At 33.0% G+C, this 27,988-nt stretch overlaps 1 protein-coding gene across 1 annotated transcript in view; it reads left to right on the top strand.

Moving 5' to 3' along the window:
• Positions 1 to 27,988, top strand: part of WDR7 (WD repeat domain 7) — a 500,592-nt gene that overhangs the window by 400,799 nt on the left and 71,805 nt on the right. The window contains exon 26 of the mRNA XM_051969585.1: positions 18,668 to 18,767. Coding sequence (XP_051825545.1) covers positions 18,668 to 18,767 — 100 coding nt within the window. The remainder of the gene's footprint in view (positions 1 to 18,667; positions 18,768 to 27,988) is intronic.

Below are 27,988 nucleotides of genomic sequence, written 5' to 3'. Positions count from 1 at the left end.
CTTAGGTGGCAGGTAGTCCAATACATGTTAAATATGTTAAAGTATATGTTAAATCCAATACATGGATACATATTTATACAGTTATCTTGCTGCACAAGAAAAATCGGATCTAGAAAGGAAAAAAAAAAAAAAAAACCTGAGAAGCAAAACAAAAATGTAAGCAAACAATAACAGAAAGATTAAAAATGCTATGTTGTGGTCCACATTCAGTTCCCATAGTCCTCTCTCTGGCTGTAGATGGCTCACTTCATCACTGAACAATTGGAAATGGTTTGAATCATCTCATTGTTGAAGAAATCCTCGCCCATCAGGATTGATCATTGTATGGTCCTGTTGTTGCCGTGTTTTGTTCATTTCACTTAGCAGCTTGTCCTGGTTCTGCTCATTTCACTTAACATGAGTTCATGTAAGTCTCTGCAGGTCTCTCTGAAATCATCCTGTTGGTTGTTTCTTACAGAACAATAGTATTCCTTAACATTCATATATCATAATTTACCCAACCATTCTCCAATTGATGACATCCATTCAGTTTCCAGTTTCTGGCTACTACAAACAGGGCTGCCACAAACATTTTTGCATATGTGGGTTCCTTTCCCTTCTTTAATATCTCCCTGGGATATAAGCCCAGTAGTAACACTGCTGGGTCAGAGGGTATGCACAGTTTGATAACTTTTTGAGCCTAGTTCCAGATTTTTCTCCAGAATGGTTGGATCTATTCAGTTTCACCAACAATGAATCAGTGTCCCAGTTTTCCCACATCCCCTCCAATATTCGTCATTATCTTTTCCTGTCATCTTAGCCAATCTGAGAGGTATGTGATGATATCTCATAGTTGTCTTAATTTTCATTTCTCTGATCAATAATGATTTGGAGCACCTTTTTATATGACTAAAATTAGTTTCAATTTCATCTGAAAATTGTCTGTTCATATCCTTTGACCATTTATCAATTGGAGAATGGCTTGATTTCTTATAAATTTGAATCTTATATTTTGGAAATGAGGCCTTTATCTCAGAACCTTTGAATGTAAAAATGTTTTCACAGTTTATCGCTTCCCTTCTAATCTTGACTGCACTAGTTTTGTGTGTTCTAAAAACTTTTAAACTTAATATAATCAAAATTATTTGTTTTGTGATCAATAATGTTCTTCTTTGATCACAAATTCCTTCCTCCTCCACAAGTCTGAGAGGTAAACTAGCCTATGTTCTTCTAATTTATTTATTATCTCATTCTCTATGTATAGATCATGAGCCCATTTTGACCTTATCTTGATATATGGTATTAAGTATGGGTCAATGCCTAGTTTCTACCATACTAGTTTTCAATTTTTCCAGCAGTTTTTGTCAAATAATAAATTCTTATCCCAAAAGCTGGGGTCTTGGGGTTTGTCAAACACTAGATTGCTATAGTTATTTACTATTTTGTCCTTGAACCTAATCTAGTACTCTTATCAACTTCTCTATTTTTTAGCCAATACCAAATGGTTTTGATGACTGCAGCTATATAATAAAATTTTAGATCTGGTACAGCTAAGCCACTTTCATTTGATTTTTTTTTTTCATTAGTTCCCTTGAAATTCTTGACCTTCTGTTGTTCCAGATGAATTTTATTGTTATTTTTTCTAGGTCAGTAAAATAGTTTCTTGAGAGTTTGATTGGTATAGCATTAAATAAATTAATTTGTTGTCATCTTTATTATATTCCCTCAACTTGTCTAAGAGCACTTGATATTTTTTCCAATTGTTTAGATCTGACTTTATTTGTGTGGAAAGTTTTTTGTAGTTTTATTTTATACTATCGACAGTTATTTTAAATGGAATTTCTTTTTTTATCTCTTGATGTTGGATTTTGTTAGTGATGTATAAAAATGCTAATGTATCCTGCAATTTTGCTAAAGTTGTGGATTATTCCTAATAGTTTTTTAGTTAATCCTCTGGAGTTCTCTAAGTATATATCTTACGCTCTTTTAAAAGCTATTTCAGTTGTCTCCATCTGTATCTTAGGCTGTCCTACATAATGATAGGTACTGGTATTATGTACTGTAATATATGTTGAAAGTAGTTTATAAAGCAGAATGGTAGTTTCATTTTCATTTCTTGTCACTTAGACCAGGGCTTCTTAAACTTTTTCCACTTATGACCCTTTTTCATCCAAGAAATTTTTACATGCCCCAACATTATAGGTATATAAAATGGGTATACAAATCAAACATTTACTGATAACAAATCATAATTTCATGACTCCCACATTCAGTTGCAAAACCTCATTTGGGATCTTTAAGAAGCTTGGCCCTAAACAATCATCTGAAAATAAATATACATTAAGTAGACAAACTATATATTTGAAAGTGCTACATTTGATTTAAAATGTAGGGTATTTTACATAAACTATTTTATCCTCAAGAATAGTTTCATAGTTGAGCAATAAAATATCGTAGATTACTGTGGAGAAAAATTTGTTTCTGTTTATTTGAATCTGTTAATATATAACACAGATGTTCATGAGATCTTTTATAATTCAAAGTATCTTTTGATGTACAGAACTAAGGATTGCTTCTTAGTCACAAGATTACTAAGATGCTAGGTAACCATGATTTTGATGTTATTTAAAGTTAGTTTTGAAATAAACATTTAAAAATAAATTTCTGCTAATAAAAAGGATGGAAAGACAGATAAGAGTTACAATATATGTAGGAAAAAATACACAATGTGATGTAAAAATAGCAAAGAGAAGAGAAATCAAAAAAGATTTCAGGAAAGGGGTGGCTCTTTAGCTTGACTCTGAAGGATAAATAAATTTTTTTTAACAAAGGCTGGTGCAATAGGAGAGTATAGTGAGTGATACTTCCAGCAGAAGAAACAGTATCGGTATAAGAGAGAGGTCAAAATATATAGATTAATGCCTTAAAATGGTCTTACTTATTTAAATGCAATGTAAGTAGACAAATTGCTGTATGTTTTGTTTTAAAAATAATTTTAGAGCTTTAAAAAAACAATTCAGCCAAGATTTTCTTCATTCTTAACAATGTTGACAGTTATGTGCCAAAATGTTTGTGGCAGCCCTTTTTGTAGTGGCTAGAAACTGGAAAATGAATGGATGCCCATCAACTGGAGAATGGTTGGGTAAATTGTGGTATATGAATATTATGGAATATTATTCTTCTGTAAGAAATGACCAGCAGGATGAATACAGAGAGGCTTGGAGAGACTTACATGAACTGATGCTAAGTGAAATGATCAGAATCAGGAGATCATTATGCACTTCAACAACAATACTGTATGAGGATGTATTCTGATGGAAGTGGATGTCTTCGACAAAGAGAAGATCTAACTCAGTTCCAGTTGATCAATGATGGACAGAAGCAGCTATACCCAGAGAAGGAACACTGGGAAATGAGTATAAACTGTTTGCATTTTTGTTTTTCTTCCCAGGTTATTTATACCTTCTGAATCCAATTCTTCCTGTGCAACAAGAGAACTGTTTGGTTCTGTACACATATATTGTATGTAAGATATACTATAACATATTTAACATGCATAAGACTGCTTGCCATCTAGCGGGGAGGGGGTTGAGGGAGGGAAGGGAAAAGTCGGAACAGAAATGAGTGAAAGGGATAATGTTGTAAAAAATTACCCAGGCAATATGTTCCGTCAACAAAAAATTATAATTAAAAAAACCAATATTGACAATTTTTTTTGGTATGTGAAATTGCAGTGTTTTGTTTAAGAAAATTTTCATTATGTGCTTGGTGTTTTAAATTGTCATTTCCATAAATTGAGTTAATTTCTAAGTGACTGTGTTACTGAATTTAGAGTCTGGTCATAATGGACAAATCACCAATTTAATTCTATAGGTTGCCCCTCCCCACGGAAAAAAATCCATTTAATTCTTAACATAAAAGCAAGAAATTCAAGCATAAAGGAGAAAAAATAGTGCAAGAAAATTATTTCTTCTTAGTCATATTTCATGTAAATTGCTAGAGGTTATTTTGATCGTTTTTTATTTGGACATGGAAATTGGACAAGAGCACACAGGAATATCATTTCTAAGCCTTAAGCTTCTACCAGTGAGCTCAAATCATTCAATCATATGTTTATGATTTAATAATAATATAATCAAATTTATTGTCATTTCCCCACTTTTAATAACATAGGTAAAACCGTTCTGATCCAGGCCAATAAAATAATGGTTTTAGAACTGTAATTCTCAAAATGTTCTTCAAGCAACCTTGAAACACCCAAAGTTGGTTATTTTAATGAATTTGTATTTTCTTAATTAGTTTTAATAATGATAATTTTAAAGGATTTTGTAAAGGTTTTGCCAAAATTTGGTTTAAATTAAAGACTTCTACTACTGTGGAAAAGTTTGAGAACCACTGTTTTAGAATAGCTTGGGGGGAAGGAGGGGCGGGAGTCATACAATTAGACATCAGCATAATCCTGTTACCAAAAACTGCTTTTGATTCTCTGTGGTAACACAAAATAGGAATGGCATGAATAATTGAAATCTGTAGATAACTCCAAAACAACACTGGCCAGGAGCTGTCACTTCCTTTCTCCATCAAATCTTATAACTGAGGCTCATGATAAAAATTAAAACTGATGTGCTTGAGTTTTAGCACTTCTTATTTGTACTTTTTAGGTGTACTGTGGTCAAGGTTCTGTGAATAGAGATATGTTCAAAAGATGTGCAACTCAAAAAAGTAAGAAGGGAAAGCCTGAATTATCCCCAAATGGAAGAACAACATCCTTGTGTAATTATTAATCGTATTTCATCACTTCACATAAGTAGCCTAATTTGATAAATAGTAAACATTTACTTAAAGTACTTCTGTACTATCTCTGTTGGTCCTTATGGTCTGGATTTTTTTTTACCTATAGACATTTTCCAAAATATTTCAGTAAAACAATATCAGAAACTATCAGTATTATACCCAAATATTGTAGACATAGTTTTAAATGTGTCCTAATAATTTACATTTTAGTTCCAGGCATATTATTAATAATACAGTGACTTCCATTAATAATACAAGAAAATTGCTTAGGTTTCTATGCCCTTGAGATTGAATATAGTACACAATTTCTGACTCAGAACCCAGTTATACAAAATGCTTCTACTGTCAAGGACTTTTCATCTGTATGACAAATATATATTCATAGTTATATGGGAATTAAATACTATTTTTAAAAGACAAAGAAATAATGCTTTCTTTTTTTAATTAATTTGGTTGCATGTATAATCAAGCCAAGAGGTGCTATATGTTATATAACAGAACAACATGATGATGTTAACTCTTTTAGAATAATGAGGCTACCATTTCATTTCTCTAGAATCTCATTGAAACATGCACTAGTGTGTTGTCTCCTCGTTGATCTTCTAAAAAACACTATAGTTTATTTCAATCTCATGGCACACATTTCTAAGTAAACTTTTTATTAATGCATATGATATTAATAATATAGTCTTCTTTTTTTAATACCCTAGGCGGTATACTGTCAAAGCTATCGATTTCACCTTCCCTTCTCTGGAACCCCAGAAAATAAAAAAAATCAACAGAATTGAGAGGATCAGCGTGATTACAACATTCTCAAATTTCAGTGTTACCTCTTGAGAGCTCACATGGGGTTACTGTGCATGTATAGCCATGCTATAATCTACCTTTCTGCTTTCTAAATGTGGTCTGAATGTTTTCCTAAATCATTTTAGATTGTTATATGTAAGTAGATAAAGGAGAGGAATGTTACTGGCTAAATAATTGTATAGGTTTCTAGCTCTCAACATTAGTACTAATGCATAGGGTTCCTTAATGTTATTATTATTCCTTTCGAGTATCCATCTTACTTTATTCCTGTTCCTTCAATATGATCCTTGAACAAATATAACCTCTTTGCTCCTCAATTTCTTCATCTGTGAAATGAAGAAATTGGCCTAAATGACCTATGAAGATGTCTTCCATCTCTATTTCTTTAACTTTATGTAAGAGCAAAAAGTAAATAGCAAGCTCACTGAATCATTTTTATAGAAATCCAGAAATACTGGAGTCTGAGAAATATAAATAAAGGATATGGGATATCATTTAGTTCATCCTTTAAATTTTACAGAGAAAACAAAAAAACTATTTTTAGGTGTTAACAGACCAAAGTAATATAACACTTTATTTTGTATTACTTGGAGTTACATAACTTGAGTCTTAGTTTTTTCACTACTGTATGACCCTATGCAAGTCACTTTTTTTCTTGAATGAAGAAAAAGAACAAAATGAAGTTAGATTAAGTGATCTTTAATTTTCTTTCTAACTTGAATATTTTGTGAATCCATGAGTAAAAATTTGTCTGAGGCAAAAGGGCACAAGAAAGAGCAGAGGAAGACCTTCTGTCTTGGTATATCCACCTACATGTCTCACAGGTTTGCTCTGAGAACCATCACACACTTCAGGTAGTCTACTTGAGTCAATTAAAGTCTTCTGACCCTATTTCAGTTACTTCCCTTGTAGATAGAATTCACTAATCTAGTACCAGAGAAGCATCCTAGGATTCCATTTACTGTAGCTAACATCTTTTTTTTTTTTTTTGCATTCTTCCATGGAACCCTTGCTTGGGAGCTCTTGCCTTCCTCTTCAGCCATATTAAAAATCTCCCTTAGAAATTCTGTGCTTAGATAGGGTGACCTTTCCATCTTTGATTTGGGAGATATATTATCTACCCAAAGAATCTTCTGAATTTGCCCAGGAGGTGACAAAACCCGTTAGGAATTTCCTTCATTTTATACTCTCTAAAAAAAGAAAGTATTTCATGGATTATGGGAAAGGGCCCTGGATTTGAAATCACAGTATTTGGGTTCCAATCCTACATTTGTTACTCAGTTTTTAATTTTAAAATTAATTTATTCAGTGTTACATTTAAAGTAATTCAAAAGATTAGAAATATTTTGAAAAATAAGTGTTTCATTAATTCACAGTTTAAAAATATCATTGAGAAGCATATTATATTTTATTAACATTATACTTAATATGACTATAATTAATTTGTATGGGCTTTTAAAACTACTATTCTGTGTGTGTGTGTGTGTGTGTGTGTGTGTGTGTAGGAAATGGGAATAGATAAAACAAAGAATTTCAGTGAATATTTGCCTTAATTGAAAGTTTCTAATTTGTGGTTCATTATTATCTCAAATACTATATTGAAGCTCCAAGTAAGGAAACAAAGCTTCCTTTGTAATTTGTAAAAATTATGATTTTATCTTTTTATTTAATGTTCCATAACCAAAAACATTCTTGAATGTTATCTATCTATCTATCTATCTCCTGGCAACTTTTCATTAATCCATCACCAAACATTTATTAAGTATGTTCTGTATTCTGCCACTGTCCTTGATACTGAAAAAAAAAAAAAAAAAGCAAAAATGACATAGTCCTCAATCTCAATGGCCTAAGTTAGGTATCTCCCAAAGAAATCTGAGCTTTCTTCAACTTTTCATAAAGTTTCAGAGCTGGACCCCACCCTAGAGCTCAAATTTAATAAGTGATCAAGTTTCTAATTATATACATTCAATGATAGTGGGCTCTCTACTTAATAATAATGAGTTATTGTGGCAACTCATTTTATATTCAGATAAAATTCATAGTTAAGGAGTTCTTATGAAATAAAATCAAGTTTGATATAACTTCTGTTCATTGGTCTTAATTTACTTCTGTAATTGCATAGAATAAATTTAATCAATTTTTTAAAAAATGACATTTCTAACCTTATTTCATCTAGTTTTCTCCTCTCCACTTATCTTGTACTCCTTTTCTTCGTCTTCTTCCTCCCCTTTGTTCTTCTTCATTTTTTTCCTTCTCCTTTTCTTTCTCCTCCATTTTTTTTCCTTCTTTTCATAGAATGTATTTCCTTCCAAAATATTAATGCCTTTACTTGTACACTAAAATCCTATGTCTTTTTCTTCTCATAAAAATCTTCTACTTCTCCTTTACCAAATTCTTTCCTTCTTCCTAAAAACAAATTAACATCTCATCATCCTTAAAAGAAAAAAAATCTACCATTTTTGACTCTGCTACTTTTTCAAATAATCTTATTTTCTTATTCTTAACTGCCAGACTTCTGGGAAATATTGTCTATACTTGATTCTTTTACACTTTATTACTACTGAAATGGCTCTCCCAAAGGTCACAAATAGCCCAGCTGCCAGATCCATTGGCTTTTTCCCCAATACTTCTGGATCTTTTTCTTTATTTGATATTGTCAGCTACAATCTACAACAAACTACAATACAACAACAATTGCCACTACAGTCAAATACAGGTTCACTAAGAACAAAACATGCAAAATCAAATCATTTTAGTTAGGATTATTGCTACTAATTGATAGCATTTACATAGCACTTTAAGGTTTGCAAAAGTATTTTACACATATTGTCTTGTTCAATCCTCAAAACAACTTTTGGAGGTAGGTATTATTATTATCCCATTTTATAGGAGAAAAAATTGATACAGATTGAGGTTAAGTTGCTTTCCTACAGTCACACAGCTAGTAAGTTCCTAAGACTCAATTTGAACTTGGGTCCTCTTGACTCCAGATGCAGTTCTCAACCTCTATGCCATCTATCACTGGCATAGATATAGCATATCCCAATTTTATAAGACATCTGACAAGTGTCTCATAATAGCATCATGTAATAGTTTTTAAAATACTGCCTAGTTTACAATAGAATCTACCAGATTCTTATTTAGCCATATTAAATGGGTTAGTGGGTGATTTTTTACATGATTTAATAGTAATTGCTATTATGTATTCTATTGTAATTGTCATTTTACACTAAGTAAATATTTGCTTTGATCATTTGTTGGATCTTTTATATCATCTGTATGGGTATACCTTACAGTTGTATAGATCCTAACTCTTCTGCATCTTTTATACTGCATGATGTCTTTCCTCCGTGTTCTAAAAATCATTCTTAGGTGCCATTTAAAATGTTTGGGAGCTTATGAGCAAGCTCTTGTCATTGTGTAAATAACATTGGAGCATGTGGGCTATCCATCAGTAATCCAACACTCTTGGCTAATGACCAATCTTCTTTCTCTTCCATTTATACATCCCTAATAATATATATTTTATGCTATTTCTCCTAAATAATTCTTCATTGATGACATATTACTACCTATTCACACCCACCATGCATCTATCTCTATAATATCCTTCATGTATTCTGTATTTGATCTGTATCTTTAATTCTTTGGATACATGAAAGCATTTAACAGCATTAGCTCATAGGTTTAAAGCTAAAAAGGCTGTGAGAATCTTCTAGGCCATTCTCATCACTGAGGAAGCTAAACCTCTCTATTTTATGACTTGCCTCAGGACACAGAGGTAATATCTCAGGTATATTTTGAACCCTCTGACTTCATATGTCTTGTTCTGTCCACTGTACCACACTATCTCTTCAATTGTTTTTAAGAGAGAAGTTTGAGATCTTTAAATACAATTCAGTTTGCCAAATGTGAGTGAGCCTAATTTTCTGTTACTATTAAATTCTGAAAGCAATTTGTTGTTCATCTGTAGTATCTGTCCAGGAAAAATTTGTTCATAATAGTAACTTATTAAAATGTTAAGATGGTTAAAAAAGTTTTCTGAGTCTAGCATTTAAATATCTATCCACTGAAAGGATTGGATTAAATGATCTCAGAGTTTGCTTTAGGATTCACAAATTTGTGAAATCGAAAACAAAAGGAAAAAGCATCCCCGTTCATAAAAATTCATAAGCTTTTTCATGGCATTACTATGATGTTTGTTAAAATATAATAAATCTCTATCACATCAAGATAATTTATAGTTAGGTTTAGATCTAAATTTTTTTAAACATGAGAATAAATTTATTATTTTGGTGAAAATGATTTCAGTTCATTCAGTTCAAACACTTGAAAAAAACAACTAGAAATATAGTCTTTTTACTTAACATATATTACATTGTTTGGCTCTTAAGTTTACTGTAATGTATTTTATGACTACAAGAGCATTTCAATGTTTAGGGAATTCAATCATATACTAGCTCGTTACCTGGATGTGTATTACAGTAATATGTAACAGCCCTTGGAGAGAACAACCCTAGCACTTAGCTGTGTTTTATAGCAATTAAAAGATACAGACTTTCAATGTCAGAATACAAAATGTTTTCTCAGAAAGCAGGAAGATAAATATATACAGTGATAAGTTACTGTAGACATTAGTCTAGAATGTATTCTTTAATGTGACCCAATTTTAAGTCTTTAGTTACTGGAAATTATATCTAATATTCCATATTTATGTGTTAGAGATATCATCAAATTATATAATGTGATACCAATGACTGAATGTTAATAATTAACCTACAACTGAATCTTTATCTAACTAAGGGAATATAAACCATATTGAATCTTTATCTCATCCTCAAAGCCCTAATCATGGAGCACTTAGCATTCCTCATGTGCAAGTTGAATAAAGAATATGACAATGAAGTGTGTGTTACTATGTAAGCATTTAGTTTTTGGCTGCTGTCTATTCTTGTGAACAATAATAAGCCATCACCCAGAATATAGATTTATCTAATCTGCCAACATTTAGAAGGGATAAATCACCTGGATTTTCAGAAGGCATATTGCCATTGGAATTTAAAATGTCCTCTTGTGGTTTAGTTCTTGTGTACATTGGTTTTTTAGCTGACCTCTGCTATCAGTGGCTTAAAAAATGACTGTATTTTTTTATATATATAGTATACGCTTTACAGTAAAATACTCATCATTATTCATATGTGCTCTCTAAAGAAATTTTAATGCACATTAGTAGATTTTCCATTAAAATATTAGTATAGCAGCTGAAAGGAATAATGAAAAATACATGATTTGAAGTTTCTTGGAAATGCAATATAAACATATGGTATAAAAATCAAAACTAAAGAAATATTTATGTTTTGAATTGAAATTGTAAAAGAATAGAGCAGCATAAAGAACCTATGTAGTAGTTAAAAGTATATATTTTCAGGGACAGTTTATGTTTTCTGTAACTTTGTTATTAAGTAGACAGACTGATTGATTCTGCTTTTCAAGCAAAAAGCTGAATCAGCTCTGTTCACCTAAATGGGCACTTAAAATCCAGTAAGGAAATGAATGCTGTCTACTTTAGAATAACAGTGTGATCTCATTTTTTAAAAAATCTTGTCCAAACCTGTGGTTTGTTCTTACTCAATAGAGAATGATAACACTAATGGAATTTAAAAACAGTATCTACCTCAACTTGTGAAATCTTAAATTAATGTTATCATTTATGAGAGAATGATTTTGATAATAAATAATTATGCATCTTACTCATGGAGTCACAAGGCCAGATAGATCCCCAGCATGATATTTCCCATCTTCCTCCACCTAAAACTTACCTCAACGAATTACTATCATTCATTATTAAAGACCTCCAGGTAAAAAAATCCACAGCTTCCTCCAGTTCACTGTTTAACAGGAAGAATAGTTCTTTTTAAATTGTTAGGAATAAAGAGGGTAATAGTTTTGCTAAAGTGTAGGAGTTTTGCCAAAGGATAGATACCATTTCTTCTTTGCCAGCTTCCTCTAACATTCACATAATTGGAAACTATGTTTAAATTATATTTACCATTTTTAATTATTTCAGAAATATGTTGAGCATTTTTGAATGATAGCTATAGCATTTTCAATATTAGTAACATGTAACATTAAAATCAATTTAACCAGATATCTATTCTTACCAGCATACCTACTCAGGAATTCTTCTGATATGAAGAAACTTTAGTTATGATTTATTTGCATTACACTTTTGCTCGCTTGGGTTTCCACCTAGAAACAAGTAATTGTTTCCATTGAACATTATAGCAAGTTGGTGGCGACTCCTGTTCTTTGTAAGAATGTCTACCACAACATTGTGGTAGAAAGAAAATTTTATCAAAAGAAAATCAACAGCTGTTAAATATTTAATATTTGTTCATTTTAGTGAGTACTTATTGAAAAGTTATGAGTTTTTAATGCTATGGATAAATTCACTTACCTTGACAATATACTTTCCAGGACTATTCACATTGATAAAGAGGTTGGGGCAGCTAGGTGGCACAGTGGATAGAGCACCAACCCTGAAGTCAGGAGGACCCGAGTTCAAATCTGATCTCAGACACTGTCTAGCTGTGTGACCCTGGGCAAGTCACTTAACCCCAATTGCCTCAGCAAAAAACAAAAAACAACAACAACAGTAAAGAGGTTGACCACATGCATTGTCAAAACTAGCTTAGTGTTTGGGGGGCTCATAAATGTGAAAGAAGAGAGATATTAGACTGACTACCAAACTGAAGGTCTACAGAGCCATTGTATTGACCTCAGGGTTGTATACTTGTGAAACCTGGACAGCATACCAGCATTGTACCAGGAAACTGAATTGTTTCCATTTGAAATGTCTTAGGAAACAAAAAATCCTACAACAACACTTAATCTTCTCTTCTCTTCTCTTCTCTTCTCTTCTCTTCTCTTCTCTTCTCTTCTCTTCTCTTCTCTTCTCTTCTCTTCTCTTCTCTTCTCTTCTCTTCTCTTCTTCTCTCTCTCTGTCTCTCTCTCTCCTTCTTCTCTTCTTCCCTCCCTCTCCTCTTCCCTCCTTCACCTTCTTCCCTCTCTTTTTTCCCTCCTTCTCTTCCTCCTACTAATCCTTCTTCTCTCCCTTCCCTTCCCTTCCTCCCCCCACCATACTATCTTTCAATGAGACATTTCATAAAACATTATAGCTTTTTTTGTTTATTTTTAAAGACCTGAGAGATGTAGATCCAGACTCTCCCCTGATGATTCATTTTAGTGCTTGATGATGAATGAATTATACTGTCCCAGGCTTTTTTTTTTTTTTTAAGTATGATGTTAGATGTTATAGTATTTTGATGAGTACAGTTTTTAATAAAATGAATATATAGAATTTGTGTCAATCCTAGAACTGATTTTTTTCCCAGTACATCATGTAGCATATACAACATAATTATCTTTTTAGTTCACATTTTTAGTGCATTTTAATTGTATTGGCCTCTTGGCATTTTAACTGAGATAAGTTTTTCTATATTCTAAAGATATGAGTGTGTCTTCCATTATAAAACTGTCAGTTTCATGCTAATGTATGTAGCCTGGCATATGGGGCTATTATAAATAGTTTCTAGTAAATCAGCAATTGTTTGACTGAATTGAAAATATATTTGTATTAGGAAAATGGGTACAAATACCCCATATGGCAATCTCTGCCTTGCTTTTTTGATGGTAATTAATCACTTTAATTGTTTTCTCAATTATTATTTTACGTACTATAAAGTATGCATTTTTAAGAACAGTAAGTCTTTCAACACAATTAATATTCTAGTCATTAAAGGATGTGTTCATTCCTTCAGATCCCCAAAAGTCTGTGTGATAGAGTAGAAAACTCACTCAGTTTGTAATTAGGAGAAATGAATTACCAATACTTGACAAGTGTCTCTGCTCTGATAGTTAATAGCAAACTAACACTGGGGAAAGCATTTAACCATTCTGAGTTCTTAATCTAGGAACCGGACTGCACATTTCTTTCTGGTCTCAACAGTTTTTAACTTTCCAGCACAGATTGAAGTTTGACTCACAGCCCAACTCACTGGTTATTGTGAAAAGTTGGAATACTCTTACTTCCTCATTGCCACTTCCAGGCTTTCCTTCCACCACCATCAATTAATTTCTTTTTCTTTGAGACTCATTCAGTCCATATTTATTATATGATAGCAGTCTGGTTTAGCAGGAATAAAGAATCCATGAACAGGAGGACAATCAAATAAGACTAAAAATGTAGTTACACTCAGATTGTGAAAGACCTTAAATGCCTTCTGGTTAAGGAGTTTGTGCTTTTTCTTTTTTCAGCAGGTGTCGGAGGGTTACTGAAGGCTTTCGATTAGGGAGTGTCATGGCAAAAACCACATGGGTAGGACTTCTGGCAGCAGTGTGCATGAGAGATTGGATAAAGAAAACAAAACAAAAAAAATACTTTGAAGGCTGTTGTAATAATGAAAGTTAATGAGGGCCAGAGCTGGGTGCTGGCCTTGGAATGGAGAGAAGACATAGCAAAGATAGTGTGGAGGTAGAATCTACTGGATCTGACAGTTACATGAAGGGAGAGATGAGGGGGAAAATAAGACAAAAGATGACTCAGGGATTTCAAATCAAGGAATATATATAGAATTCTGGTATACCTGTTGTCTACTAATCTCCAAGACAGTGTCCTTCTTTCTCAACAAGCTTAGGGTCTGACTCAGAGTCTTCATCTTCTTTCCAACTCCTGTGCTTATATTATAAGACTTATAAGACTTTGGATTACTTCCACCATCTCCTACCTTTTTGCTCTTACATGCTGCTGGATGAAGTTGGAGAAAAATCACAACAAGTTTATGTTAAGTAATCTCCCTGTAGCAAGGCAATCCTTTTACATTTTCCTAATTTTTCCTCAGATCTCTTAGTACCCATCCATCCTTCTTTCTGTGCTCCTATCCTCCCAGCTGAGAATTTTGCTTTAAAAAAACTGAAGCTTTTCAATTTCCTTTTATCTTCTCATGCTCATCTCTCAGATGCTTTCCCCAACTATCTCCTTCTTCCTAGTCTCATGAAAAAGTAATTCCTCTCTAGTGACTCTAAACTACTTCCAGGATCAAATATAAATGCTTTGACTTTTTAAACTTGCTAATAAACTGGTACTTTCTTCCAATCTTCATATATATTATTTTCCTCCATGCACTTTATAGCATGCTCGGCTCTGGCCTTTTTGCAATTATTTAGACGTATCATTCCATCTCCTGGCTCCCTACCATTGCACTAGTTCTTCTTTATGTCTGTGATGCTCTATCACCACCACCTCTTAGTTTTCCTAGCTTCCTTCAATACCCAGCTGAAATCCCATTTATTTCAGGAGCTACTAATGCTTTCCACTCTCAGATTACCTTTAGTCTTCATTGTTTATAGCTTGTATGTACGTAGTTACATTCACGTTGGCTTCCTTATTATAAAGTATGATCCTTAGCAGGATGATTTTAGAGAGGCCTGAAGGGACTTACATAAATTGATGCTAAGTGAAATGAACAGAACCAGGAGATTATTGTAAATGCAAGATTATACTATAATTAATTTTGATGGACGTGGCTCTTGTCAACAATGAGGTGATTCAGGCCAGTTCCAATGATCTTGTGATGAAGAGAGCCATCTATACTCAGAGAGAGGATTATGGGAATTGAGTGTGGATCATAGCATTTTCACTCTTTTTGTTGTTGTTTGATTGCATTTGGTTTTTCCTCACTTTTTTTCTTTTTAATGTCATTTTTTTGTGTGTGCAGCAATTGTATAAATGTTTACATATTTTGGATTTAACATATATCTTAACATGTGTAACTTATATTGGATTACTTGCCATCTAGGAGAGGGAGTGGGGAGGAGGAAAAAATTTGGAGCACAAGGTTTTGCAAGGGTCAGTGTTGAAAATTTGTCCATGCATATGTTTTGAAAATAAAAAGCTTTAATAAAAAGTATGATCCTTAAATACTACGGCAGAAACTAGGCATTGACCAACACCTAACACCCTATACCAAGATGAGGTCATAATGGGTTCGTGATTTAGACATAGAGTATTACTATAAGCAAATTAAAAGAACAAAAGATAGTTTACCTCTCAGATCTGTAGAGAAGGAAGGAATTTGTGGTCAAAGAATTAGAATACATTATGAAATACAAAATGGATAATTTTGATTATGTTGTTAAAAAGTTTTTATACAAACAATACCAATGCAGACAAGATTAGAAGGGAAACAGAAAACTGAGAAAAAATGTTTACATCCAAGAGTTCTGATTAAGGCCTCATTTCTAAAATATATAGAGAATTGATTCAAATTTATAAGAATACAAGCCATTCTCCAGCTGATAAATGGTCAAAGGACATGAACAGACAACTTTCAGATGAAGAAATTAAAACATTTCATATGAAAAAATGCTCTAAATCACTACTGCTCAGAAAAATGCAAATTAAGACAACTCTGAGATACCACTAAATACCTGTCAGATTGGCTAAGATGATAGGAAAATATAATGATTAATGTTGAAGGGATTGTGGGAAAACTGGGACACTAATAATACATTGTTAGTGGAGTTGTGAACTGATCCTACTATTCTGGGGAGCAATGTGAAACTTTGTCCAAAGGGCTAACAAACTGTGAATACCCTTTGTAGGTATCTCTACTGGGTCTATATCTCAAAGAGATCATTAAAAAAGGGGAAAAGGACACACATGTACAAAAGTGTTTGTAGCAGCTCTTTTTGTAGTGGTAAGGAACTGGAAACTGATACTCATCAATTGGAGAATGGCTGATTAAGTTATGGTATATGAATGTTATGGAATATTATTGTTCTATAAGAAATGATGATTTTGGAGAGACCTGGAGAGACTTACATGAACTGATGCTGAATAAAGTAAATAGAACTAAGAGAACATTGATTAGCAACAAGATTATGCAATGATCATTTCTGATAGATATGGCTCTTTTCAACAGTGAGATGATTCAGGCCAATTGCAACAGTCTTATGAAGACAGCCATCTAGAAAGAGGAATGTACGCACTGAATGTGGATCACAATATAGTTTTTTCATTCTTTTTGTTGTTGTTTGCTTGCTTTGTGTTTTCTTTCTATTTTTTCCTTTTTGATCTGATTTTTCTTGTCCAGCATAATTATGGAAATACATATAGAAGAATTGCACATGTTCAATATATATTGGATTACTTGCTTTCTAAGAAAGGAGGTAGGGAGAAGGAAGAGAAAGAAAATTTGGAACACAAGGTTTTGCAAGGGTGAAGGCTGAAAACTATGCATATATTTTGAAAATAAAGGATGAATCAAACAGAAAAGGGGAATGAAGTTTAAAAAGTGGGAGAGGATAATATTAAGGGAACTCATTCATGAAAATATATGGACTATCATGTCCAACCAAGCAAATTTGATGTAGACAATAAATGGATATAGCTCATTAACAAATTATTTTGCAGTGGAAACCAAACCTTATTCAGGCATCTTACCATCATCCTTCTTTTTATTTTTGCAATCTTTAGTCATTACTTATCCACAGATAAGTAAAGCAAGCTGCCATCATATGATTAAAGAATAGAAATATTAAATCTAGACTTGAAAATTAGCATAATGTTTATAAGTTCAAAGTACAAGAAGAGCAGAGTAAACCAAAGCTATAATAAATTATTCTGACTTGACAATAAAACCACCAAAAAGCAATTACAAAATGCTATTTGTATGTAAAGCGAAATAACACAATAGTTAAAAGTGACTCAGACCACTAATACCATATTCCTTCATATTGTAGTCACAAGTATTATCTGTGTCATTTGTTTTTAAGATGTGGCAAGCATGAGGAAAATTGGAAAATTTTGTAAATTATAACATAAATTATAACTTTGTAAATTATATATTGTAAATATGTAAATTATAATTTAAGTGGATAGATTTTTAAAAGTCAATTTAAGTTATTTTGTTAAGCCTGTGAAAAAATACTGAAATCTGCCATTTCAGGGAACTCAGATCTTACTCATGCCTAGGCTAGGGAACCTCTCCTCACTAACAGCCCAAAGTTATTACCCATTATCTATAGTCTTTCTATTATTGAAAGCATCCATGCTCTGAGTATTCATAATTCTGTGCACAATCCCAAGTGCAGTCATTCATTACTTGAGCAAATATTATTTACTTACAAGGTACAGGATCAAAATCTGTACTTACATATGAAAGAGTTGTTCAGATTCAGCAGTTAATTAACTTGCAGAACCATTCAGAATCAAGCTTAAAATTCTATTCTGTTAGCCTCATGCTGAACATCAGCCAGGATTTAAGCCTAACTTAATTGTTAGACAACTATCTTTGGCCAAGAGGTAGGCACTCCACCTTTCTCCTCTTCTGTAGTCTTTAGTTAAATTCCTTAAAAGCTGCTAAGAGAAAATCAGTGGCTCTGGTATTCCAGGTATATAAGCTATATCTGACCTAACTAACTAGGGTCTTCTACACATGTCTAATAGGATAAAAATTATCCCTGCCTATTATCTACAATTACATTATTCTTCCATTAAATTTATACAAGAAATAATTGTTTTATTGCAAAGCTTAGTTTTCTGAAAGATGTAACAGAATAATGGCTAACAGGATCAGCTTTATTCCAGTTATTCTATTCAGTAAAAGTATTTTTGTTTTATAATATAACAGAATGAGAGACTAAAATTCAAATTTTAATATTCATTCTATTTATAGTCAACTCCAATATATGGATATTAACAATTTTTTTATTAAAAGACTACACCCTCAGGTTTACTATTCTGGTTTCTCACCTGTTTTTATTTTTCAGCCTGTTTAAACAATCTGTTTAAAACCACATGATTTTCAAATTATTATCAGAAAGCCAAAATTTGATTCAACATCACAATGTTTTGTTAAATATTAGCTGACTCTAAAAGTTACTAAAGAATCTTAATTCTTAATTGCTATGGATTTATGTATTTATTTTTTAAAGAATCATTAGAATTGATTACTAAAATGTGTTAATATTCCTCTCTACATTCAGGACAAGTCTCACCTGTTTCTTATTATAATGTTCAATTCAGGTTCTACATGGTCAGCTATTATGAACGGAATCACAGAATAGCAGTTGGAGCTCGCCATGGTTCAGTGGCCCTGTACGACATCCGGACTGGAAAATGTCAGGTAAATAAATCATTGTGACTTCCTCTCCATAAAGTGTGGAAGTTATTGAAAGCAAAGAGAGACTAGCGCTGCCCCAGTTGACGTGCGGAGCTGCTGGAACATTATGGATAATACTAAATGGATCAATAGTTTAATGAAGGACTCCAAGAGTATAAAGCCCTACTGTCTTCATTCACTGGAACTGAAGGGCTGCCATAGATGGGTTAATAATAGAAGCCCAAAGTAAGGTGTTACTGTTCACAAACCACCCTATAGTAAGCCTTATTTAAAAAAAAAAAAAAATTGTCTGGCGTTATGCAGGATTCAGTTGTGTTGCTAATTTTTCCAAGTTTCTTTGTAAAATCAATTTATAATGCTACAGTTTGATAATAATTATGACTTCAAAAAATAGCTTTTCAAATGTTAATTAACATGTTATCTTAGCAGAACTAGGTAATAGAGTTTTCAGCCAGATATATTATAAACTGCTTTGAATTTTGAAATTAGAACTTAATCTCTTGATTTACCTGAATGAAAATTAATTTTCCTGTGCCTGTGTCAGTGATGAGTTTATTCATTTTGATTCATCCTTTCTTACATTTCACTTCACATCATTACTAATGGAAAACTATCTATATGTTTGCTCTTTCAAAAGACAAAATATAAAGAAATTCAAGATTTATCAAATTAATTGAGGTTTTGAATTGTCTGTTAAATTAGGCTTGATCGCAGGATACTTAAAAGATGAATATAATAGAGAATTGGTTGAGCCTTTTAAATTATTTGCTTACACTATTATGAATTACTGGATTTATTTACATAAATTTTCTGGTCTTAATGAATTTTGAAAACAGTCATCAATCTTGACTATTGATTAAGTTCCTTAAAAGTAAACTATATATTGCCATGATGAAACCATATTAAAGTCTCTGTTCAGAAATTTCCTTTAAATTCTATTTAAATGTCAAGAGGAAAGAGATACAGACTATTTCTGAGAGAAATTTGAAGAAGTAGAAAAAGTACTATATCAGTAGTCAGAAAATTCAGGTCTAAATCCCTGAACTGCTGTGTACTACTTGCAATAACCTTGAAAAAAATCACTGAGCCTCTTGAATATATAGATCAGTAGTTTTTTTATATTCTTTTTCAGTATTAGTAAAGTGAAGAGAATTGGTTTTCAAAAAAGGGAAGAGAATGAAATCTGCAAATTGTAGACCAGTAAACAACTTTTTTTTTTCTTGGCAGAATCCTAAATAGATGTTAGACTTCTGGTGTTACCTAAACATCTAGAAAAAGGAAACGTAATTGAATTAATCAGCTATTAAATGATTATTATTAAATGATTGTGCTCAAATCTGTTCTAAGGACTGAAAATAACAAAGAAAAAGTGAAAGCAACACCTGCCTTCAAGGAGCTAACCTTCTAAAGAGATGAGACAACATAAACCTAAATTAATATGTATAAGACACAAACAGGAAGAAAAAGCCTTAGAGAAGAAGACTGGCATATACGGCAGATGATCTTATTCTAGGATTTATGCATTTGTTTCTTTAAAAATTTAATAACTAAATGGTTTTCTTTGTATGATCCTATGTGTTTTATTTTAGTCATTTAAAAACATTCTCAGGAGAAGTCACCAGCTTCATCATCAATTGAAAATAGTTAAATAAACATAAACCCCTGTTATAGGCATTTAGGAAGATCACAGACTCTTAGTTGCATTAAGCAGAGATTTGTGTCTGGCAGACCCACCAGCAGGCTATCGTAGAAGTCGAGGCATGAAGTGATAAGATAGTAAACAAGAGTAATGGAGGGTCCATTTGATATAATAGACAGAAAAATCCTTCTGCAGCAATTGTTGCTTTGAGTTGACTGTTAGTTTGGTAGGGGAAAAGAAGAAGCATGTCCTAATCATGAGTTCAGCCATTGCAAGGTCATAGAGATAAGAAGATTGACAATCATTTATGAAAAATAGTAAGCAAGCTAGTGTGACTGGATCATAGATCATGGCTCATAGAATAGATATGTAAAAGGGAATAATATATTTAAATACTGGAAAGATAGAAGGAGCCCTAATGTAATGAGCTTCACATAACAAACAGAGGAATTTATTTTTATTCCTAGAAATAATAGGAAGCCATCAGAGTTTATTGAGTGAGGATATATATTAAGATCTATACCTAGTGAAAATCACTTTAGTGATTATATGAAGGATGGACTAAGGTAGGGAGATACAAGGCAAGGAATCGTATTAGAAGTTTATTAAAATAATACTAAAGAGAGACAACAAGAATTTGAATGCAAATGGTGGCTGATTCTATGAGTAGAAAAAGGATAGGACCTCTTAATTTGTCATGTCACATTCAACTAAATATGTCCCAAACTGAAGTTAGTGTCTTTCTCACAAAATCCTTTCCCTTCCTTGTTGCTATTGAGAGCACCTCTATCTTCCTAATCATCAAGGCCCCACAACCTAGTTATCATTCTTGACTCCCATATTTTACCTTCAACATCCAATATGTTGGCAAGGCCAATCCATTTTACTTTGTATCTATCCAGTTCTCTCCTCTGACTCTTCATGACTCTTGTATACTACTTCAACACTTAAGACTTGGACTACTGCAAGAGCCTATTGGTGGGTCAGCCAGCATGCCACAAGTCTCTGCTTAATCCAGTTCATTTTTTGCTCAGCTGTCCAAGTGAACTCCCTAAGTGCAGATCTGACTGTGTTATCTCTTTGCTTAATAAACTCTAATAGTTCAATAGTGCAGTGGATAGAAGGTTCAGTAGTGCAGTTCAGAACTCAGGAAGGTTAGAATTCAGATTTGGCCTCAGATATTTACTAGCTATGTGACCCTGAACAAGATATTTAACCTGGGTCTATCACAGTTTCCTCAACTGTAAAATGGAGATACTAATAACATCTACTTCCTAGTGTTGTTGTGAAGATCAAATGAGTTAATATTTATAAAATACTCAGCACAGTACCTAACATATAATGAGTTCTTACTAAATACTTTGTGTATATTATATTTGTGTGTATATACGATATTCAAATATAACTTTTTATACATCTTGTCCATTTTCTTCTGTTTCTCATCCTCCTTAAATTTTCATTCTTTAATGCTTTTGGAATGACTATGCTAAGCTGCATTTCTTTCTAGACTTTCTTTAAACTGGTCTTACCCTCAGCTTTATGAAATAATAATGTTTATAATCATCCATCCAAGTATATCCCTACTCATTTATATTTTAAATCAGTATTGCTTTTGGTCACTATTTCTTTGTGTTTGGTAAGTCAGTCCAGTTTCTGTTGATTAAGAAAAATGGATTGTCTCCATTTACCCATTTACCTTACATCACTGTAACTTATATGAAATTATTATAATTAATACCAGTGTCATTTCTGCTGCCATTTCTCATTTTTCTTTATCAGTTTCTTATTTAAATAGTTGAAGATTAAATTGTTTCAATTGAATACGAAATGTTTTTCTCATAATTATTCATTCTATTAATTCTGATGGCCTAACAAGTCAGTGCCATGACTGGACAAAGATAGCTAATTTGGGGATGACACATTAATTTTCAGTCTTTTCCTGTCTTCTAAAATATAGATATTTTTATTGCTTTTGATGTTTTTTTCAGGATTGTCCCTAAAAGGCAACTGTCTATTTCCAGGTCTATATTCAAAACTCTTCCAGTGTTAAGTTCTCTGATTTGGGTTTCTTGGGGTCTGAGGTAGCCTTCGTTTCAGTTCAGTAATCACCACACAAGTAGCCAGGGGTTAAAGTCCAAATCCTTTATTATCTCCTTCAAAGACTGGTCTCCTTTCCTGGGGCCCCGTTAGCTTTCTTAGAGACCTATCTCTCTCCTTGGTTTCGAGAGCTTGAACTCCTGCCGCCAGTCCTTTGTGTTCTCTGCCTCTGCCAGCTTCTTGAGGTGTCCTCCTGAATGTGTCTTGGTTTCTGTAGGGGAGGCAAGAGGACCACCACCACAATCTCTGTCTTCCAGTTCTGCCTCTCTCTGAGTTTGTCCAAGCTTATATGCTCTCTTATCATAGGTGTGAATCTTGTGGAACTATAGTAAGTACTAAGTACACATACTGAACTAGAGAACTTTTAAACACTATGTTTATCAATTCTACTGAGTTAGCTACCTTGTAAGAATCCTTGTTTCAGAGTTCTGGCCCATAACATTCCAGCACTGTAAAAACTGGTCAGAGCTTGTGATTGGTTGGTGGTGGATACAGTAAGAAAAGCCAAATCATACTTCCCAACCTTGGCTTTGGCTATTACTCCCTTCAACCCCATTTTCTTCCCATTCATTGCTTTAGGATGTTTGCAGAGTTTGTCTTTGTCCCTGAAGAGCACAGCTTTCAAAATCTGATAATTTTTTTCTTCTATGTCATTCTTAAGTATGTGTTGAAAACCAGAAGCATTGATAGTCAGCCTAGTTAATAATCTTAAATATTTAGAATTGGTAACAGGATAGGGATGGTGAAAAATCTGCAGGAAAAGGCTTCCCACTGGCAAGATTTGCTTTCGTTTTGTTATACTTGCTAAAGTAGCTTATCTTAATGATTTCCCAATATTTTTTCCCAATTTCTCAATTAATTTTTAAAGTAATCCTGTATTAAAACAAGTACTTTGATAGATTCTCTCAAATTAATAGCTAATCATTTATCTAAAATTAGTATCGTTGTGAGAAAAGCAAGATATGTTATTTTATGTTTCAGGTTCAAACTGAAGACCCTTTTTCCTTTCTTATAGGAGCCTTTCTTATTCTTGATAAATGATCTTCCCAATCACAAGAAACCTACAGCCAAAACTTGTCTTCAGTCCCCCAGATTTATCCCACAATGATGAGTAATTTTTATATTAGCTAAAACATAATTCTTGAAATCAGGTTATTCTAGGTAACTTCTCTCTCTAGCTCTAATTCCTATTCTATATTGCTGTAAGATCAAAAATCCTATTATCTGGATCCTCTGACTCCTTTTGGTTAAAAATCCCAATAAACTCGAATTTTTGTCTTCCAAATTTGCAACTTCAGAATTTTTTTTCAGCTTTTACTGTGTTTTTTTTTTTGTTTGTTTGTTTGTTTTTATCACTATCCCATCCATCAGTTCACTGATTCTTCTTTAATCATACCTGAAAAGCATTCTTTCCATGGCTTACAGCCTGGTCAGACTCTTATTGCTTCATGCATAGATTTACTGTCTCATGCAAAAGTATAGTCACCTTATTGATTTGTTTGCCCACATCATCTTCCCATTTACTTCTCACCCCTGTGCTACCATCTGATTTTTTGGGGTGGGGAAATGGAAGTCAGGGGACTGGAATAGTGGTGTAGAGAACTTGTGGTGAGGAACTTTCTATATCAGTAAAAATTTGCACCTGCTTTGCATCTTAGAATCTTAATTGGGGGGATGAAGAGGATTAGCGGTTAAGTGACTGGCCCAGCATAATGTAAACAGTCTGTGTCAGAAGCAAGACTTGAATTCAGGGCTGGTTATCACATCATACTGTTTTATAACATTGGATTGATTTCTTCCTCTTAAATTTAGCATGTCCTAAACTCTTTACCTTTCCCCTGAGATTTCCCTCTTCCAAGGCCTCCCATCTCTGTCACAATGACCATCATCTTTAAATTCTCCCAGATTTGTAACCTTGTCATTACCCTCCATACTTGTCACTAACCTCACATTACCAAATCTTGTCATTTCTATTTCACATCTCTTACATCTGAACCCTTCTCCTTATTCACCTAGCTACCACCCTCACCCTTTCATCCCCTCACCCAGATTTTGACAATAGGTGACTGATCTCTCTGCGTTGGCTTTCACCATTCCAGTTTGTCCTGTGCAGTGATGCCAAAGCAGGTTTTCCTTAAGCCCTATACCACTTTTTCTTAATCTGTCTCTCCAATTTATTGATTTATTCTGTGACCCATCTAAAGTGGTATCCAACTCTCCTTGAACCGAGCTCTCCATCTGTCATCTCTGTCTTTGCCCTTGTTGTCATCCCACATGGCCTGGGATGGATACCCTAGGACTTCTACCTCATAGGAGCCTTCTTTTAAGATGCAGCTCAAGCATCATCCTCTTCATGAAACCTTTTCCAATCTCCCAACTTCTGGTGCCCTCCCTTCCAAACTACCCATAGAGTATTTCTATTCATTAATGTTTTTATTTATACTGTATGTATATATATATATATGTATATATATATATATATATATATGTTGTTCTTTCCATTACAGCATAAGCTTCTTCAAATAGAGATCAATGAATTTCATTCTTGGTCATTGTATCCTCAATACCTAGCACAGTGTCTTGTATGTAGCAGACAGTTAATAAACACTTATTCATTTAATATTTATGGACTAAAATCCAAACTTTTCAACTTGATATTTAAGGCCTTCTTTATTTCTTCCAGTTCTTCAACAAACATCTTGACCCTGACACTTGATATCTATTTGTATGACCTTAAATCAATTAATATATCTGGGTCTTAATTTCTTCATCTGTAAAATGAAGTCTTTGGATTTCATGACTTCCAAAGTCCCCTATAGGTCCTACAGGTCTAGATTCATGATCCTATGGTTCTAGGACCCTCCATTTATCCATCATTCTAGGAATACAACTTTTTGTACTTTATCATCTCAAATTTGCTGCATAGATTTCCCATACATCCATCTATCTATATTCAATGTATTCTTCAAAGTTTCAGTGTATTCTTCAAAGACCACACTTTAGTCTACAATCTCTTTTTCTGTCTTTGATTCATTGTAACTTTTATTGCCTGTGCTACTTATGTATTAAATAATGCCTTGTATTATATTTTTAGACAACCCAACCTTCCCAATCAGATTATATTTTCAATTTAAGAAAGAGTAGAATAGGGAAAAGGTAACTAGATTTATATTCAGAAGATCTGAATTCAAGTCCTAGATGCAATATTTACTAGCTGTGTGAAGGCACTCTGAGCCAAAGTTTCTTCATATGTAAAATGAGGGTAAATTTACTTGTCCCGTCTTATTGGTTTTATTTTGTTGGGTTTTTTTGGGAGGAGGGCTGGCAAGGAGCAGGTTTATAAACTGTTAAAATCACAGATCCTTGAAATAATAGTATTTTATCAATGTATCAATATCAGTATATTGCCACTATCTATGCAGATAATCTCATTTTACTCTACTAAATAGTTTTGGTTTCTTGTTTTGTGTTTGTTTTGTTTTGTGAGGCTTTGGGGGATTAAGTGACTTGCCCCAGGGTCACACAACTAGTAAGTATTAAAAGTCTGAGGCCAGATTTGAACTTGAGTCTTCCTGAGTCCAGGACCAGTGCTCTATCTACTGTGCCATCTAAATAGTTGTGCCCCTCTACTAAATAGTTGCATGAATCACTATAGCCAAAAAACCATTGTATCATAGCCAGTCTTTCTCATAATATGCCTCTCTGAATTTAGAGTGATTCTCAGATAATAGAAATAGTTCATTACTGAGCCTAGATATTTAAACTGTTAAATGTTCAGTAAAAATGTTTGTTTTCATTGATGTAGCAAGCACTGTAGAAAACTGGTGCAAGAGAATTAGAAATATGTTATTTGGAAATGACTTTGTCTAGGACACAGTAAATGATGAGCCCATTGGGATTCTAAAAAATGAGAAATTATTAAAAGATGCCATTTGAATTAGCCTTTCTTCCTTTCTAGAGAAAGCATCCAAATAGAATGCAGTTATATCTAGGAGAACCTGAGATTAGCTGCCTACAAAAAATTGTGCAATTCTTGAAACTGGGGAGAGACGAACCTTAAATTGAAATGTTCTTTTATGAATCTGGTGTTTGGACATATTTTCCAGTAGAAATAATTATCATAGGTTCCTAAGTGAGCCTATAAAATTGCACAATCCACAATGTGGCAAAAATGCATTATTTTTGTTGCCTAAAATAATGAACAATAATATGCTTCAATACTTGTAACTAAAAAATGTTGAAATTCAAAATTGAAACTAAATCTTTTTGTTGTTGTTGAATCCTTTTAAATTTTTGAGTTAAAAGCAGGTTTAATTGAAGGAGGTTGAATGAGGTAGATGACAGAAAGCTGAAAGGAATCACACAGTTCAATCCTTAATCTGAAATATAAAATCCCTTTTATAACATTTCTAGATAAATGATCAAACCTCTACTTGAAAAGGTCTGCAATGTCAAGATCCTGTGCATTATCTTTGATTAAATGAAATATTCCATGATGGGAAATTTGTTACTGTTGGGGATTTTTTCCTTGAATGGAGCTGAAATCTGCCTTCTTATAGCTGCTATTCATTGTTTTTAGAACTATCTTCTAAAAACAAATAAATATAATTCCTCTTTCTTAGTGATACTGTGTTCCTATTCCCTTTTCTCACAAATCATTTTTTTGGAACGCAATTATTCTACTATTTACAAATACATCTAACAGTTCATGAATTTAACAAACATTTCATGAGCATCTGCTTTGTGTGGAACATTGTGCTAGGTTCTAAGGGAGATATAAAGTTTAAATAAGACAAGGCTCCTTCCCTCATGGAGCTTACTTAAAATATGTGATAGGAATGAGATGAACACAAATAATTATAATGCACAGTGGTACATGAGCACACCAAAAGGCCTCTTTAAAGGCTAAGAGGACAATGTATATATACGTGACGATGTATACAGAGACATAGAAGGTTGGAGGTTACAGAAGATGTTCCAATTCAGAGAGGAGTCCAGTTTAGTAAGAGCATAGAATGTTTAGAGAAAAGGTAGAAAACAAAACTAAAGAGGTAGGTGGTGCCAAATTATAGAGGGCTCTTGATGCCAGAAAAAGAAATTTAAACTTTACTGGTATACTGCAGGAAGTATGTCATATTAGTATGTTTTCCATGACTAAGATATTATCATCTCTGTTTTGTCAAAGCTAGTCTCACATGTAAAAAGACTTCACTCACTAGATTATAGAAGAGAAAAATGTTTGTTTTAGAACAAATGGAAAGAAAGTTTCAATATGAAAGCAAAGAAGAAAAATATTATGAAGAGACAGAAACATATCTTGACTTGTATGAGAAATTTTGATATTAGTAGAATGTGATGCAGAGAAGGCGGCTCATTAAGCATTGGGAAGTAGGTCCCTCTTTATCAAAGAGAACATTAGAATCTCTGAGGAGAAAGCAGCCACATATTCTCAAAGAATGATGATGTGGATCCCACAGATAAGAGAAAT

The sequence above is a fragment of the Antechinus flavipes genome, chromosome 1, assembly GCF_016432865.1.
Source record: "Antechinus flavipes isolate AdamAnt ecotype Samford, QLD, Australia chromosome 1, AdamAnt_v2, whole genome shotgun sequence".
Taxonomy (NCBI): domain Eukaryota; kingdom Metazoa; phylum Chordata; class Mammalia; order Dasyuromorphia; family Dasyuridae; genus Antechinus; species Antechinus flavipes.
The sequence above is the reverse complement of the archived record's forward strand: the minus strand, read 5'-3'. Positions and strand labels throughout refer to the sequence as shown.